The sequence below is a fragment of the Engystomops pustulosus genome, chromosome 1 (assembly GCF_040894005.1).
Source record: "Engystomops pustulosus chromosome 1, aEngPut4.maternal, whole genome shotgun sequence".
Taxonomy (NCBI): domain Eukaryota; kingdom Metazoa; phylum Chordata; class Amphibia; order Anura; family Leptodactylidae; genus Engystomops; species Engystomops pustulosus.
The window spans coordinates 298,475,838-298,489,982 of NC_092411.1; the positions used below are offsets into that span (position 1 = coordinate 298,475,838).

Here is a 14,145-nt window from a genome sequence, read left to right on the forward strand (position 1 = left end):
CGATGGTAGGGGGTGACCCTTGAGAATGTCATACATGCATAGATCCTCTTGGAGTTTCCAGCCCAGGAGAGACAAACTCGCCATGCCCGGTAAGAAAGCCGGATTCCGGAATATCGACGTAAGTGGGCTGGATTGCCGGGGCAAGATAACTCTAGAGGTCATCGATCTCCACAGTCGCAGTGCTTCTCTTAAGAGAGTTGCCTGGGGGGGAATATGGATGTCCAGTCCTGTGGGGATCTACAGCAGGAGCCTGAGAAGGACTGGAGACAAGGCCTGCTCCAAGGCCACCCACTGCTTATAGATGGAATGGTGCTTCCAATCTAGTAAACGTAGGAGTATTGCGGCCTGATGGTACATTTTAAGACCCGCTCCTCCCATAGCTTTTGACCTAATTAAAATTTTCCACGCTATTCTAGGGCGAGTAGCCCCCCAAATGAAACTCGGCATAGTGCTGCGCAGAGTACGGAAAAAACTTACCGGAGGGTTTATCGGTCCACCCTGAAATATGTACAAAAAATGGGGAAGTACATCCCTCTTTAAAACATTGATCCTACTAAACCAAGATAGTTTCCTCTTGTCGTACAATTGTAGGTCCCTAACGCTGCGTTCGAGAAGTGGCATGTAATTCAGTGAATAGAGTTTGGATAGACCATGTGGGAGCGATACCCCCAGATATCGTATGGAACTTGCTTTCCACTGGAATGGGAAATTATCTTTGATATTCTGCACCTCAGTCGTAAAGCAGCAAGTCATCAGCATATTGTGCTGCCTTACAGTGTCAAGCGCCAACTTGGATACCATGTATTGGGGTTCCTTCGGAGGGCAGTGGCCAAGTGCTCCATCACAATTACATACAATAACGGGGACAATGGACGGCCCTGTCTCGTGCCATTCTTTGGGGGGAAAGAAGTGGACAAATGACCATTAACCCTGACCCTGGCTGTGGGCCAGAATACAGCGCTAATATTTTGCTCAGAAATTTCGGGCCAGTTCGATATGCCTCAATGCTGCCTCCATTAAACCCCAGTGGACCCGGGCAAACGCCTTCTCCGCGTCGATAGATAACAAGCAAGATGGGACTGACTGTGCACGGGCATGTGACATGAGAAGAATTGTTTTATTTAGATTGTCACGGGCCTCTCGACCCGGAAAAAAGCCAACTTGATCAGTATGAATTACCGATGGCAAACGAGGGGCCAGCCTCTCCGCCAGTATTTTAGAGTACAATTTAACATCAATGTTTATTAGGGAAATAGGTCTATAGCTGGCTGGGAGAGACAAGTCCTTCCCTGGCTTCGGCAAAACTCTGATATGGGCCTCTAAAGAGGATTCCAGCAACCCAGAGTCTACGGAAACAGCGTTGAATATTCTGGCCAATAATGGGGATAGAATGTTCTTAAATTGTTTATAAAATGCTGGAGTAAAACCGTCTGAGCCCGGACTTTTTCCTGTTGGTGTGTTTTTTATAACCTCAAAAACCTCTTCCCCCTCAATTTCGTGTTCCAGATTATCCACCACCCCTCATCTAGGGTAGGCAGACGGGTGTCCTCTGTAGGAATCTATTTGGGTCATGAGAGAGAGAGAGCACTTTGGGGCTGAGTAGGCCCATCTATTGCGTTTAATGAGGAATAAAAGGAAGTAAAATTTCCGCACATCTCATCAGGATGATACACAGCTGTCCCCCCAGGTCCCCTAATTTTAAGTATATCGGACGTCTGACTCCATGGGTGTAGGAGATGGGACAGGGGGCATCTACATTTATCAGCGTGGTCATATAGGTAACCCTGAAAGCGTGCCCTATGTTGGAGGTATTTCTGATTGAGCAGTGATCTCAGGGAATCCCTGGCGGTCGATAGGTCAGCCAGATCCGCCGCAGTTAGGGAGGATTTGTGACGTCAGGTCGCCAATCCGAGTTGAATTTTCCCTTTTCAGTCGAGCACCATGTTTGACAAAGATTTCCCGCAGGTCGCCTTTGAGCGAATCCCATTGGCTGGGCAAACGAGAAGGATCATGAAGCCCCAAAGACTGTGTATGGAGGGTAATACGGTCCCTGATCTCAGTGGCGAATAAGGGGTCCCTGAGGAGGTTGTCATGTCCATGGTTTCCAAGATCCCTGCAATAGGGTGAGGGTCAGGTATATGGGGGCATGATCCCAATGAAGTATGTGTCTGATCGAAGCTGCGGGTTCCCAAGTAAAAGCATTGTGGCTCAACAGAAAAAAGTCATTCCGGCTATATGAGCCGTGCGCAGGGGAGCAGTAAGAGTAATCGCGATCTCGAGGGTAAAGAACTCGCCATATGTCAAGCAATTGCAAAGCCTGCAGATCCTTCCGCAATGAGTGGATATGATGAAGTTGGTTGCTACTGAGCCCTGCAGTGGTGTCCAAAGATGGGTCCAAAGTGAAGTTAAAGTCGCCCCATATTATTAAGTGACCTTCAGCAAAGTCTGTAAGCAAGCCCAATATTGCTCTACAGCAAGGGACAGGGTTACTGTTTGGCAGGTACCAGGGGGCCAGAGTGAGCATTTGACCCCATATTTTGACCTTTACAAAAACATACCGACCTTCATTATCCTCTCTCATGGCCAACACCTCGCGTGACAGCGATTTATGGAAGGCAATGGATACCCCCTTCGATTTTGCCTCTGGGTTGGCACTGGAACCAATGCGAATAATAGCGGTCGCGTATGCTAGGCACGCTGGTAGACCTGAGGTGTGTCTCCTGCAAAATGAGAATATTAACCCGCTGCTTGTGCATGTCATATAAAATCTGAGATTGCTTCTGTGGGACATTCAATCCTTTGCATTAAGCCACCCTATCTTTAGAGTATCCATGTTGATGCTGGAGACCCACCAACCAGGGGGACACACGAAAGGTAACACATCAAGAGGAGGGAATGACGCAACAGGGGTGCCACAAAAATATATAAAACTTTACGGATCCTCTCTCTGTATAAGCAAAGATTAACAAGGACAGACAGGTAACAGAACGCCACAAAGGAAAGGGGCGAAAAACAAACTACAAATAAACGACAAGTAGTATATTGGGGAAACAACAATAACAATACCGTGAACAGCTTGCTGACCACGAAATCCCCGGTAGGTAGTAAGCTAGTTGTGAACTATGCCATTGCCCACCACAACCGTATATTACACGTCAAGGCAACTCTGAAAGTATCCGGCGATAGGGAAAATCAGGGAAGGGGGAAGGAAAGGAAAAGGAGGAAGGGAAGAGAAATGAAAACTAGGGCTTGAAGAAGTAGCTGCGACTACAAGTACAGAAATAGAGCAGACAACATGAGCCTCCACAATCAAACAAATATTAACAGCGTAGGCCTCCAACAACATCAATAATATCGACTAGAATAGCAACGTCGACTCATAGGACTTGAAGGAGGACTCCGTTCGCAATGTGCATCTGAACTATCATAATCAACCCATATTGCAAGACTCGGCGCTATTCTGCAGGGAGAAAGCGAGGTTCCTGATTGTGGCCCATATTAGCTCCTCCCTGTCCGGGTTCACGTTGGGCTCGACATCTCCGGGGCCCCCCAGGGAGGGGAGGTGCGCCCTTCTGCAATGGAACAGCGAGACCCGGCCATTCCTGAATATCAGGAGCAGGGATTTCCAATGCCGCAGCTAGGGCCGGGATCTCGCTAGGGTGGAGAATAACAAATCTCTGATCCGCTCTTCTTACCTGCAGTCGGAATGGGAATCCCCACAAATAGGCAATATTCCACTGTTGTAGCTCATGCAGCAAAGGGCTCTCCTCTTAAGCAAAGTCAGACGAGATAGGTTGGGGAGGAGTTGTAATTGAGCGCCTCCATGCATGATGTTGCCTGCCAGTTGAGCCTTTGACATGATGGCGTCCTTCACCTGATAGCGGTGGACCCTGTAGATAACATCCCTGGGTTGACCTTGCGATGAGGGTCGAGCCTGTAAAGATCGATGGGCACTATACAGCTCCAAGGGTGAGTCCGCTGGGGCCTCTAATATGGAGTTAAAGATTTGGCGTAGTGTCTCATGAAGCTGCGGGTTTTCCACTGTCTCTGGGAGGCCACGCACACTGATGTTGTTACGACGGCCCCTGTTCTTTGCATCGTCCATCTGGTCAGTCAAATATTGCAATTGGTAAGCATGGGTAGAGAGGGTAGCATTATGTGAGTCCAGACGTTCAGTAACAGCCTGATGAGCTACCTCTGCCGCAGTAACCTGGCCTCCCAGCTGTTGAACCTCCTCTCGTACGCCATTAAGTTCAATAGCATAGGATTGCTCCAATCTGGCAATGTGGCTCTCTATATCATCTGTGGTAGGTATAGTGCGAAGATAAGCGCTAAGACCGTGCAACTCAGCGAGAGCGCCCAATTCTTGTGAAAGCAACATACGCTGAGGCCCAGGGGGGCCCCCCGAAAAGAAGACTGGATTGAATGTCTGTCGGCCATCATGAGTATTAGGACATTCCCTGAGGTTGGGAGGGATCAGGAGTCATAGGAGATGGAACAGGAGAGTGGACCAAGGGAGTGTCTGGCCATTCATTCCCGTGTTTGGGCCACAGAGCCGGGGACTGGAGTGTTGACATAAGACTCTGTCCCTTTACATTTCCCAGGGATCCTAGCCCTAAAGTCTTAGGCCTGGTCCCTGTATCCCCCTGCCCTTACTGTAGGGTATCTACTTGTTCGGCCCAGAATGAGCCCAGCTTCGGGGAACTGTAGGGGGATCTCAGCAGGGTATCCAGGGCAGCGGGGGTCAGGCTATCTCCCCCTTGCCCGTCCACATGTGCAGCAGGGGGGGGGAAACTGGGAAAGTAGTACAGGTGGGGAGGCCTGCAGGACCTCCCCATGGTTGGGTCCCAGCTCTGGTCCCTGCAAGCAGTCCAGGGCAGTGGGGATCCCGTTCTGTGCTTCTCCAGTGGCTGCCTGTGTCGATGCTGCCACCTGCTGTGCGCCCATCCACTGGGCTGCTTCCTGGTGTGTGCGCACTGGTGCCACATGCTCTTCCACGTCAGAGGTCCCGGTATTAGCGGTGGTGTATGCTGAATCATGCAGCAAACCCCACCTCTGTATGACGAGGGCTCACCTATTGAGTCCTCTTCATACATTACTAGCAGCTCTGCGCCATACATGTTCAGGAGATAAGGTAGAGCTTGACCTCATGCAGATTCTTTATTTCATGGTGTGTATTATTACTTACAGTCATGTATGACGAGCCTTGATGCCCCAGGAGGATTACAGAGTTATGCCGCCTCCCTCTGGCCTGAATTGGTTGGTACCAGCCCTGGCTTGTTTAAGTTAAGCCAAGGGCAGCTTATTCTCCCACCTAGGGGGTGTGCAATGTCCTGGAGTTGGTCCATTACTAATGTGACTTGGTGTTCATGCTAAGTGGATGCAGTTCAGATTGAACACCCCAGTGGTCCCAGCAACTCCCAGGTCCTAGATATTTATTCTGCTGGCCCACACTTCATACCCCGCTGCACCGCCATTCTATTTCCATGTTATTGTTTCTTATGTATGCACGTGTACTGCTGCCTGCCGTATAAGGGTTAAATATTCTGTATTTACATTATGTCTGCAATAACTGTTACATCCTGAGATTATCAGAGGCTGACATTATATAACCAAAGAGCAAGGCAATGAATACAAGCCCTGTCTGCAGTTCTGGGTCTTCTGTCTTTTTCTGGTCCTTCACCTAGAACTGTCTGGAGACAGACTGGAGGCCCTGCTCAGGAGTTTGCATGGTGTTAAGGGGATCATCCCGAACACCCAAAGGTTGCACTAAATTGAGCTGCCTACGCAGCAGAGCCAGTCCGACTCCTCTACAAGAGGGATATCCTCATAGGGTTTAAGCTCTTGTGTCCCTCCTTATCCTCATAGACTGTAAGCTCTTGTGTCACCCCTTCATCCTCATAGGGTTTAAGCTCTTGTGTCACCCCCTCATCCTCATAGACTGTAAGCTCTTGTGTCACCCCCTCATCATCATAGACTGTAAGCTCTTGTGTCACCCCCTTATCCCCCGCTTATACACATCAAGGTCATAGAAATGTAAAAAAATGAGGCGTCATATATTCTCGGGTACAGATGCCTCAGGGAATTATGCTGGAAGACGGCTGAAGCGATCAGGAGAAGAAGGTTACCTCGCCTGTCTGCTGGGATAGGGAAATCTGTAGGTGGTAGCATATAGCCACACGTGGCACGTGAAGTGTTGAGTGGTGGCAAACAGCTACATATGAAAGCGCTAATGGAGTGTGGGTGTATCCGGACCGCATCTCCAATGACAACCTCCGGTCTGCGATAGAAGTGTGATGGAGGTGACTTCCACATCATGGAAGACATGTCACCGGAGGATGACGGAGGGGATTGGATGCAGTGTATGTGCTTCCGGTCAGAGTCAGAAATGTCATGGAGTTGTGGTTCACAATGTGGAGTACATAGTAGGAGACAAAATGTGTAGCCAGTGGGCGGAGGGGAAGCTGGAGGTGGAGACTCGATAGATATATATGAAAAAAGCAATTTGTTACATGCACCAGTGGGACTGGATTTACGATTTATACAGTCGATGGGGTTCGGTTTCTTCCAGAGACCTGAGAAAATTTCTGTAACAGTGTGCAGTGAAATTCCTGGAAACTATCTATAATAACCCTGATAACTTATAGGCAAGTGTATGTAACCACGCCTCTTTGTATGAATATAAAAAGTTGTGTATTAGGAAATAAAAGTTAGTTCAGTTCTCTTTTCTGCATGGCGAGATAACAGCATTAGCTAAGACTAAAACAGAACTTGAGTCTGTCTTTTCTTACTATGTGCACGGATGCTTCACTAATTTGGAGTGTCTGAGAGAAGAGAGTGCAACATCCCCCACCGGGGCCTAGCCTTTTCTTGGGGCCTAGAGACAGCCGGGGCCCGGAATACCTGAGTAGCAAAGAAAATCCCGGCACTCGCAAATAAATGCAAATCGTGTTTTAATGGTAAGATAAACTTACAGCATGAAGTGCAGGGACACAAAAACAGGAACGCGTTTTCGGCTCGATGCACGAGCCTTTGTCAACCACATCGTGTAGTTAAACATCACACACATATATACAAAGTTGCGATATAAACCCCGCCCACTGACGTCACATCCTACCGGAAACGGGATCTCCGTGGTGTGACGTAGTGGCTTCAGGTATTCTCCTCGTTCTGAGTACGTTTCTAGAAGAAGAGATAGGGGACAAGAGTCAAAATTGCATCATTTATCATATCAAAATAGGACAAAGATAGAGTTTGTGTAACATAAGAACATCTCAATTGAAACTCTCAAAATACTATGAAAAATCTCTTAAATCATAATCACGATTTAACCCTCGTGGTTCCAAGGTCCCTAAGGTATGTATCCAATAGGCCTCGCGGCGGCGAAGAAGAACCTTAATATTGCCTCCCCTACGGGGAACTTGGACCTGTTCGATTACTTGGAACCTGAGCTGGGAGATGGAGTGTTTCCTTTCGTGGAAGTGGTAGGGAATTGGCAGTAATCTGTTGTTGCACCTAATGGTTGACTTGTGTTTATTGATGCGGGATTTCACGGGTTGCATCGTTTCCCCTATGTATAAGTATCCACAAGGGCACTTTATGGCGTAAATTACATTGTGGGAGTTACATGTAAAAAATCCCTGTATCTTAAAAGGCTGACCGTTATGGGGATGATACAGTATATCACCGCGAAGGATATTCGAACATTCAGAACAGCTCAAACATGGGAACGTGCCTCTCTTCTGAGTCGCAAGAAAAACTTGTTTAGGTAACCTTTGTGTGCCTCCCATGTCAGCCCGTATAAGTTTGTTCTGCAAATTAGGAGCCCTCTTATTGCAAATTAAGGGAGGGTTCTGAAACTCCTCAACCTTAGGGAACGATGTTCGAAGTATGCGCCAGTGTTTCCTGACTATTGTGTCAATCCTACTATTAAAGGGATGGTGTTGGTGGCTAAGGATTATCCTTTTTTCCGCTCGTACCTTAGGTCTAGCTGAACCCATGGAGGCAGAGCTTCTGGCCCCTTTTAAGAGGTGTTCGGGGTAACCTCTATCCCGGAATCTAGATTCCATCTCGTCCAGTCTATTTGCCTTAGCGCTCTCATCTGACACTATTCTATGAACCCTTTGGAACTGGGAATTGGGGACAGACTTTTTCGTGGCATAAGGATGATTACTATGGTAGTGTAAAACACTATTCCTATCTGTGTCTTTCCTGTATAAATCTGTGCCTAGAGTCCCATCGGTCCTTTTGTATACCACTGTATCCAAGAAGCTGATGTTCACTTCGTTAAAGGTCATAGTGAACTGAAGTTCACCACGTATCGAATTAAGATGTTCCAAAAAGGTCCCCATAACGGTCAGCCTTTTAAGATACAGGGATTTTTTACATGTAACTCCCACAATGTAATTTACGCCATAAAGTGCCCTTGTGGATACTTATACATAGGGGAAACGATGCAACCCGTGAAATCCCGCATCAATAAACACAAGTCAACCATTAGGTGCAACAACAGATTACTGCCAATTCCCTACCACTTCCACGAAAGGAAACACTCCATCTCCCAGCTCAGGTTCCAAGTAATCGAACAGGTCCAAGTTCCCCGTAGGGGAGGCAATATTAAGGTTCTTCTTCGCCGCCGCGAGGCCTATTGGATACATACCTTAGGGACCTTGGAACCACGAGGGTTAAATCGTGATTATGATTTAAGAGATTTTTCATAGTATTTTGAGAGTTTCAATTGAGATGTTCTTATGTTACACAAACTCTATCTTTGTCCTATTTTGATATGATAAATGATGCAATTTTGACTCTTGTCCCCTATCTCTTCTTCTAGAAACGTACTCAGAACGAGGAGAATACCTGAAGCCACTACGTCACACCACGGAGATCCCGTTTCCGGTAGGATGTGACGTCAGTGGGCGGGGTTTATATCGCAACTTTGTATATATGTGTGTGATGTTTAACTACACGATGTGGTTGACAAAGGCTCGTGCATCGAGCCGAAAACGCGTTCCTGTTTTTGTGTCCCTGCACTTCATGCTGTAAGTTTATCTTACCATTAAAACACGATTTGCATTTATTTGCGAGTGCCGGGATTTTCTTTGCTACTGATTCTGAGGCCCAGGCCGTACCCGGAGCACCGCACACCTACAGAGTGCCGTCCATCTCCTGTTGTGTCTTATTTGTCTACGGATCGAGCACCTGTATACTAATGTCAGCAACAACGCTTACTTTTAGCGAGGATGAAGCTGCCAATATCTTATCGCAGGTGACTAATCCTACAGATTTCCTCAATATCCCACAGGACGTCTTCAAAAGGAGAGACTGGGAGAGGGATCTTAAGAAATTAACCTCTTTTGAACTCCACTCCGTGACATTAGCGGAGTATTACAAAACCGGTCGCATACCCCGTGGATTAAGGGTTAATCTGCGACCAACCCTCTTTGCTGAGGAGGAAGAGTTTCGTAATGACTTTGAGAAGGTTTTAAACAAATGTTCTCTCGACTTGATGGTACTCACGATATCCCGTTTACAAAAGGGGATTGAGGAACTACGTTGTAAAACCAAAGCTACTGAACAACAATTACAAGATTGTATGAAACCAGAAGAGTTCTCTACATTAAAATCTTCAGTGGATACTTTGATAAATAAGTATCGTAAAGACACGGAGGACACCAAAAGAAACAAATACCTACGTGACCTAGAGGACTATAGACTCAACAGGGTCTACAAATGGCGCGATTTCTCCAGCTGGCAATATGGCGCATCGAGGTCTGGAAGACGTCACGACCCACGTTCTTCAAGTTCCAGCAGCGACCGCAGTACCAACCAAGGGAGACGCCGCCCTTTTCGCAAAGGTGGGAACAGAGAACCCCCAGGAAAACCCGACGGGGGGGCAGACACCATCGTAGAAATTACCAACCCACCTCATCGAGGTCCAGCGGTGAACGCACCTCCTCCTCAACCACCTCTGACCCGGTCTCAGGTACTGTACCCAGTTTAGTTATCAACATCTCTTCTAAAAACTTGGATCCAGCCCAATTGAGTCTACTACAAAAAGGACTGTCGTTTAGTCCCGTTGGTAAATATGACTCTTTCCTTATGGACTTGGATCTGCAGAAGTTCTTTAGAAATGTGAGATTGAAGGCATATTTTGCCGATCCTATAAACACCGATATGACCTCCGTGTCTTCTAATACTATTTCCTCCGATACAGGGACTCTTCTGAAATTGGGTGATCTGGGTTTGAGAAATAAAAGTTCATTCAATCCCCCCAAAAGGTTTCACCCAGTGGAGACTTTTATTGATGTAGTGAAAAGGGATGTAGCCATTACTAACCAACAGTTTCACTTAGGAAATTTTGAAATATCTAATAATCTCACAGGTGACGAATATAGAGCTCTTAGGTCCCTCGGGTCGGACAAGGATATTATTTTGAAGCCCGCAGATAAGGGCGGTGCCATAGTCATTATGGACAAGGCAGCCTATCGTAAAGAAATATATCGCCAGTTGTCCGACCAGGCGACCTATGAGAAACTATCGTCTAATCCAACGGCCCGGATCAAAAACAGACTCCTGACATTGGTCAATACAGCTGAACGAAAAGGTTTAATTGACAGCAATATGGCTAGATTCTTAATTAATCATGATCCGGTAATACCGGTTCTATACATTCTACCTAAGGTCCATAAGACCCTGGTCAATCCCCCGGGAAGACCGATTGTGGCCTCCACTAACTCTGTATTGACACCCCCTGCTAAAGTGCTAGAAAAGATTCTGACACCTTACGTGAAGGAGACTACCTCTTTTCTTCTAGACACAACATCCTTTCTTGATATAATCAAGCGTTTGGATGATATTACACCTACCGACCTATTGGTTACAATAGATGTAGTCAGCCTATATACATCGATTGAACATAAACTGGGAATTGAAGCAGTTGGCAAAATGTTGGACCGTGATGCATCTATTTCTGTAGAAGTTAGGTCCTTTTTGTTGGAACTACTGGAAATTGTCCTCTCTGAAAATTATTTCCTCGTAGAGGATAACTACTATCTGCAGAAGAGAGGGACAGCAATGGGGTCCAATGTGGCCCCGCCCTACGCAAACTGTTACATGGCAGCCTTTGAAGAGGAATATGTGTACACACATCCTCTTTTTTCGAGATATGTTAAAATTTGGCGTCGTTTTATCGACGATGTGTTTTGCGTATGGGCGGGGCCACATGAGACCCTCAGGACCTTTTTGGAACATCTTAATTCGATACGTGGTGAACTTCAGTTCACTATGACCTTTAACGAAGTGAACATCAGCTTCTTGGATACAGTGGTATACAAAAGGACCGATGGGACTCTAGGCACAGATTTATACAGGAAAGACACAGATAGGAATAGTGTTTTACACTACCGTAGTAATCATCCTTATGCCACGAAAAAGTCTGTCCCCAATTCCCAGTTCCAAAGGGTTCATAGAATAGTGTCAGATGAGAGCGCTAAGGCAAATAGACTGGACGAGATGGAATCTAGATTCCGGGATAGAGGTTACCCCGAACACCTCTTAAAAGGGGCCAGAAGCTCTGCCTCCATGGGTTCAGCTAGACCTAAGGTACGAGCGGAAAAAAGGATAATCCTTAGCCACCAACACCATCCCTTTAATAGTAGGATTGACACAATAGTCAGGAAACACTGGCGCATACTTCGAACATCGTTCCCTAAGGTTGAGGAGTTTCAGAACCCTCCCTTAATTTGCAATAAGAGGGCTCCTAATTTGCAGAACAAACTTATACGGGCTGACATGGGAGGCACACAAAGGTTACCTAAACAAGTTTTTCTTGCGACTCAGAAGAGAGGCACGTTCCCATGTTTGAGCTGTTCTGAATGTTCGAATATCCTTCGCGGTGATATACTGTATCATCCCCATAACGGTCAGCCTTTTAAGATACAGGGATTTTTTACATGTAACTCCCACAATGTAATTTACGCCATAAAGTGCCCTTGTGGATACTTATACATAGGGGAAACGATGCAACCCGTGAAATCCCGCATCAATAAACACAAGTCAACCATTAGGTGCAACAACAGATTACTGCCAATTCCCTACCACTTCCACGAAAGGAAACACTCCATCTCCCAGCTCAGGTTCCAAGTAATCGAACAGGTCCAAGTTCCCCGTAGGGGAGGCAATATTAAGGTACTTCTTCGCCGCCGCGAGGCCTATTGGATACATACCTTAGGGACCTTGGAACCACGAGGGTTAAATCGTGATTATGATTTAAGAGATTTTTCATAGTATTTTGAGAGTTTCAATTGAGATGTTCTTATGTTACACAAACTCTATCTTTGTCCTATTTTGATATGATAAATGATGCAATTTTGACTCTTGTCCCCTATCTCTTCTTCTAGAAACGTACTCAGAACGAGGAGAATACCTGAAGCCACTACGTCACACCACGGAGATCCCGTTTCCGGTAGGATGTGACGTCAGTGGGCGGGGTTTATATCGCAACTTTGTATATATGTGTGTGATGTTTAACTACACGATGTGGTTGACAAAGGCTCGTGCATCGAGCCGAAAACGCGTTCCTGTTTTTGTGTCCCTGCACTTCATGCTGTAAGTTTATCTTACCATTAAAACACGATTTGCATTTATTTGCGAGTGCCGGGATTTTCTTTGCTACTGATTCTGAGGCCCAGGCCGTACCCGGAGCACCGCACACCTACAGAGTGCCGTCCATCTCCTGTTGTGTCGGAATACCTGAGTGGCTGGCGGTTGCGGCCTAGGCAAGCTAGTGTCACGGTGCTTGGTATGGGGACCGGAGGGCTGTCCTACAGCCTGGCAGCTCTCCAGCAGGTTGGTGTTGGCAAGAAATGATGAGGGAGAGACTGTTTTAGTGGTTCTCCCTGGGACAACCCTTTGGGGTCTGGAGTATGAGTCCCGGTGTGGTGGATAGGGTGCCCGTGATGGTGACAGTTGTGATAACAGGGACCAGACGGTGAACGAAAATAACTTACAGTTCTTTATTGGAACCGACAGGAACAGTAGCAGCGTGCCTTGACAAATGGTAGAATGCTGGGACTGCAGTTGGAGATGGAACCACAGGAAGGGATCTTCAGCCTGGATGCAAGTGCAGGCTGGGAGATAGCTGTGTCCTAGTAGGATGCTTCAGCTTGTCCTGGGTTGCTTCAGATATCACCCTTAAAGGTAGGATGATACCCCTTTCTCTCACTAACTAGCTCCTCCACTCCACTCAGGCAGGGAGCTGAGCTCTCCTGCTCTGGTCTGGTGTGCTGACTGCACTGACTCCTCACTCTAGACTAACAAGTCTGACTGAGCTCTTCTTCTGAACTCTAGAACTTTCCTGACCAGGGGTTTTATTACTCCCACTGGTGAGGTGGTGGTTCCTCCAATCGCATCCCATCTTACAGATACAATAAGATAACACATGTGATTGGTTTACACATATTACCTCACATAAAGAATTAACTCCGGCCTTGCCAGGCAGACTCTACCGCTGCAGTGTTCCCCTGTGTTATGTAGTGACCTGCTGTGGGGTTGATTAGACCCTACACAGGCTGCAAGCTACATGGTGGGGCGTATTCGCAACAACCCCTCTGCCTTGCATCAGCAGGGGTGTTGCAAGAGTATTGTCGATTTACGGCCCTCACAGGGGAGGTTGTGAATAGGGCCCTCTACCTGTCAGGATCCATCTGATGACCCTGATCAGCTCACCCCAGGGGATACTGCGGGGGGATCTCAGGTAATAGCCGCTGTAGCCTCTTCCTGGACAGGCAATAGTTAAGTGGGTGTAAGTTATTGACCAATTAGTTGGCTGTATTGTAAGCTGGAGTGTGATTGGAGAGGAGATACCACCTGACCAGGAGGATAAAACCCTTGGGCAGTGGAAGCACAGGCCTCTTTTACCACCGGCTCTTTGAGAGCACATGCCCCAGACCTCATTGCCTTTCTACAGAGCAGCTGTCCAGAGTGACCAGAGACACAGTGCACAGAACACCTTCAGTACCGACACAAAACCCAATCCCAGGACCAGAGTCAGGAGACTCCAACCCAGAGCTGCAGCTTCCACAGCTTGGACACAGCTCCATCTTCTTTATCTCCATACATCCATTGGATGTTGCATATCCAAAA

General features: G+C 47.1%; 1 protein-coding gene across 1 annotated transcript; it reads left to right on the forward strand.

Moving 5' to 3' along the window:
- The first annotated feature begins 8,864 nt into the window (after positions 1-8,864).
- Positions 8,865-12,707, forward strand: LOC140113888 (uncharacterized). Its single transcript, XM_072132668.1, has 2 exons — positions 8,865-9,985; positions 12,402-12,707. Exons 1-2 carry the CDS (start codon positions 9,212-9,214, stop codon positions 12,429-12,431), a joined length of 804 nt encoding a protein of 267 aa, XP_071988769.1. The 5' UTR covers positions 8,865-9,211; the 3' UTR covers positions 12,432-12,707.
- Positions 12,708-14,145: the final 1,438 nt, after the last annotated feature.

What these genes read in the sequence shown, in the direction of transcription:
- LOC140113888 (XM_072132668.1), top strand. Translation starts at nt 9,212, where the DNA reads ATGTCAGCAACAACGCTTACTTTTAGCGAGGATGAAGCTGCCAATATC. An exon ending in CACCTCTGACCCGGTCTCAG is followed by an intron (nt 9,986 to 12,401) that starts GTACTGTACCCA and finishes CTCTTCTTCTAG; the next exon opens with AAACGTACTCAGAACGAGGA.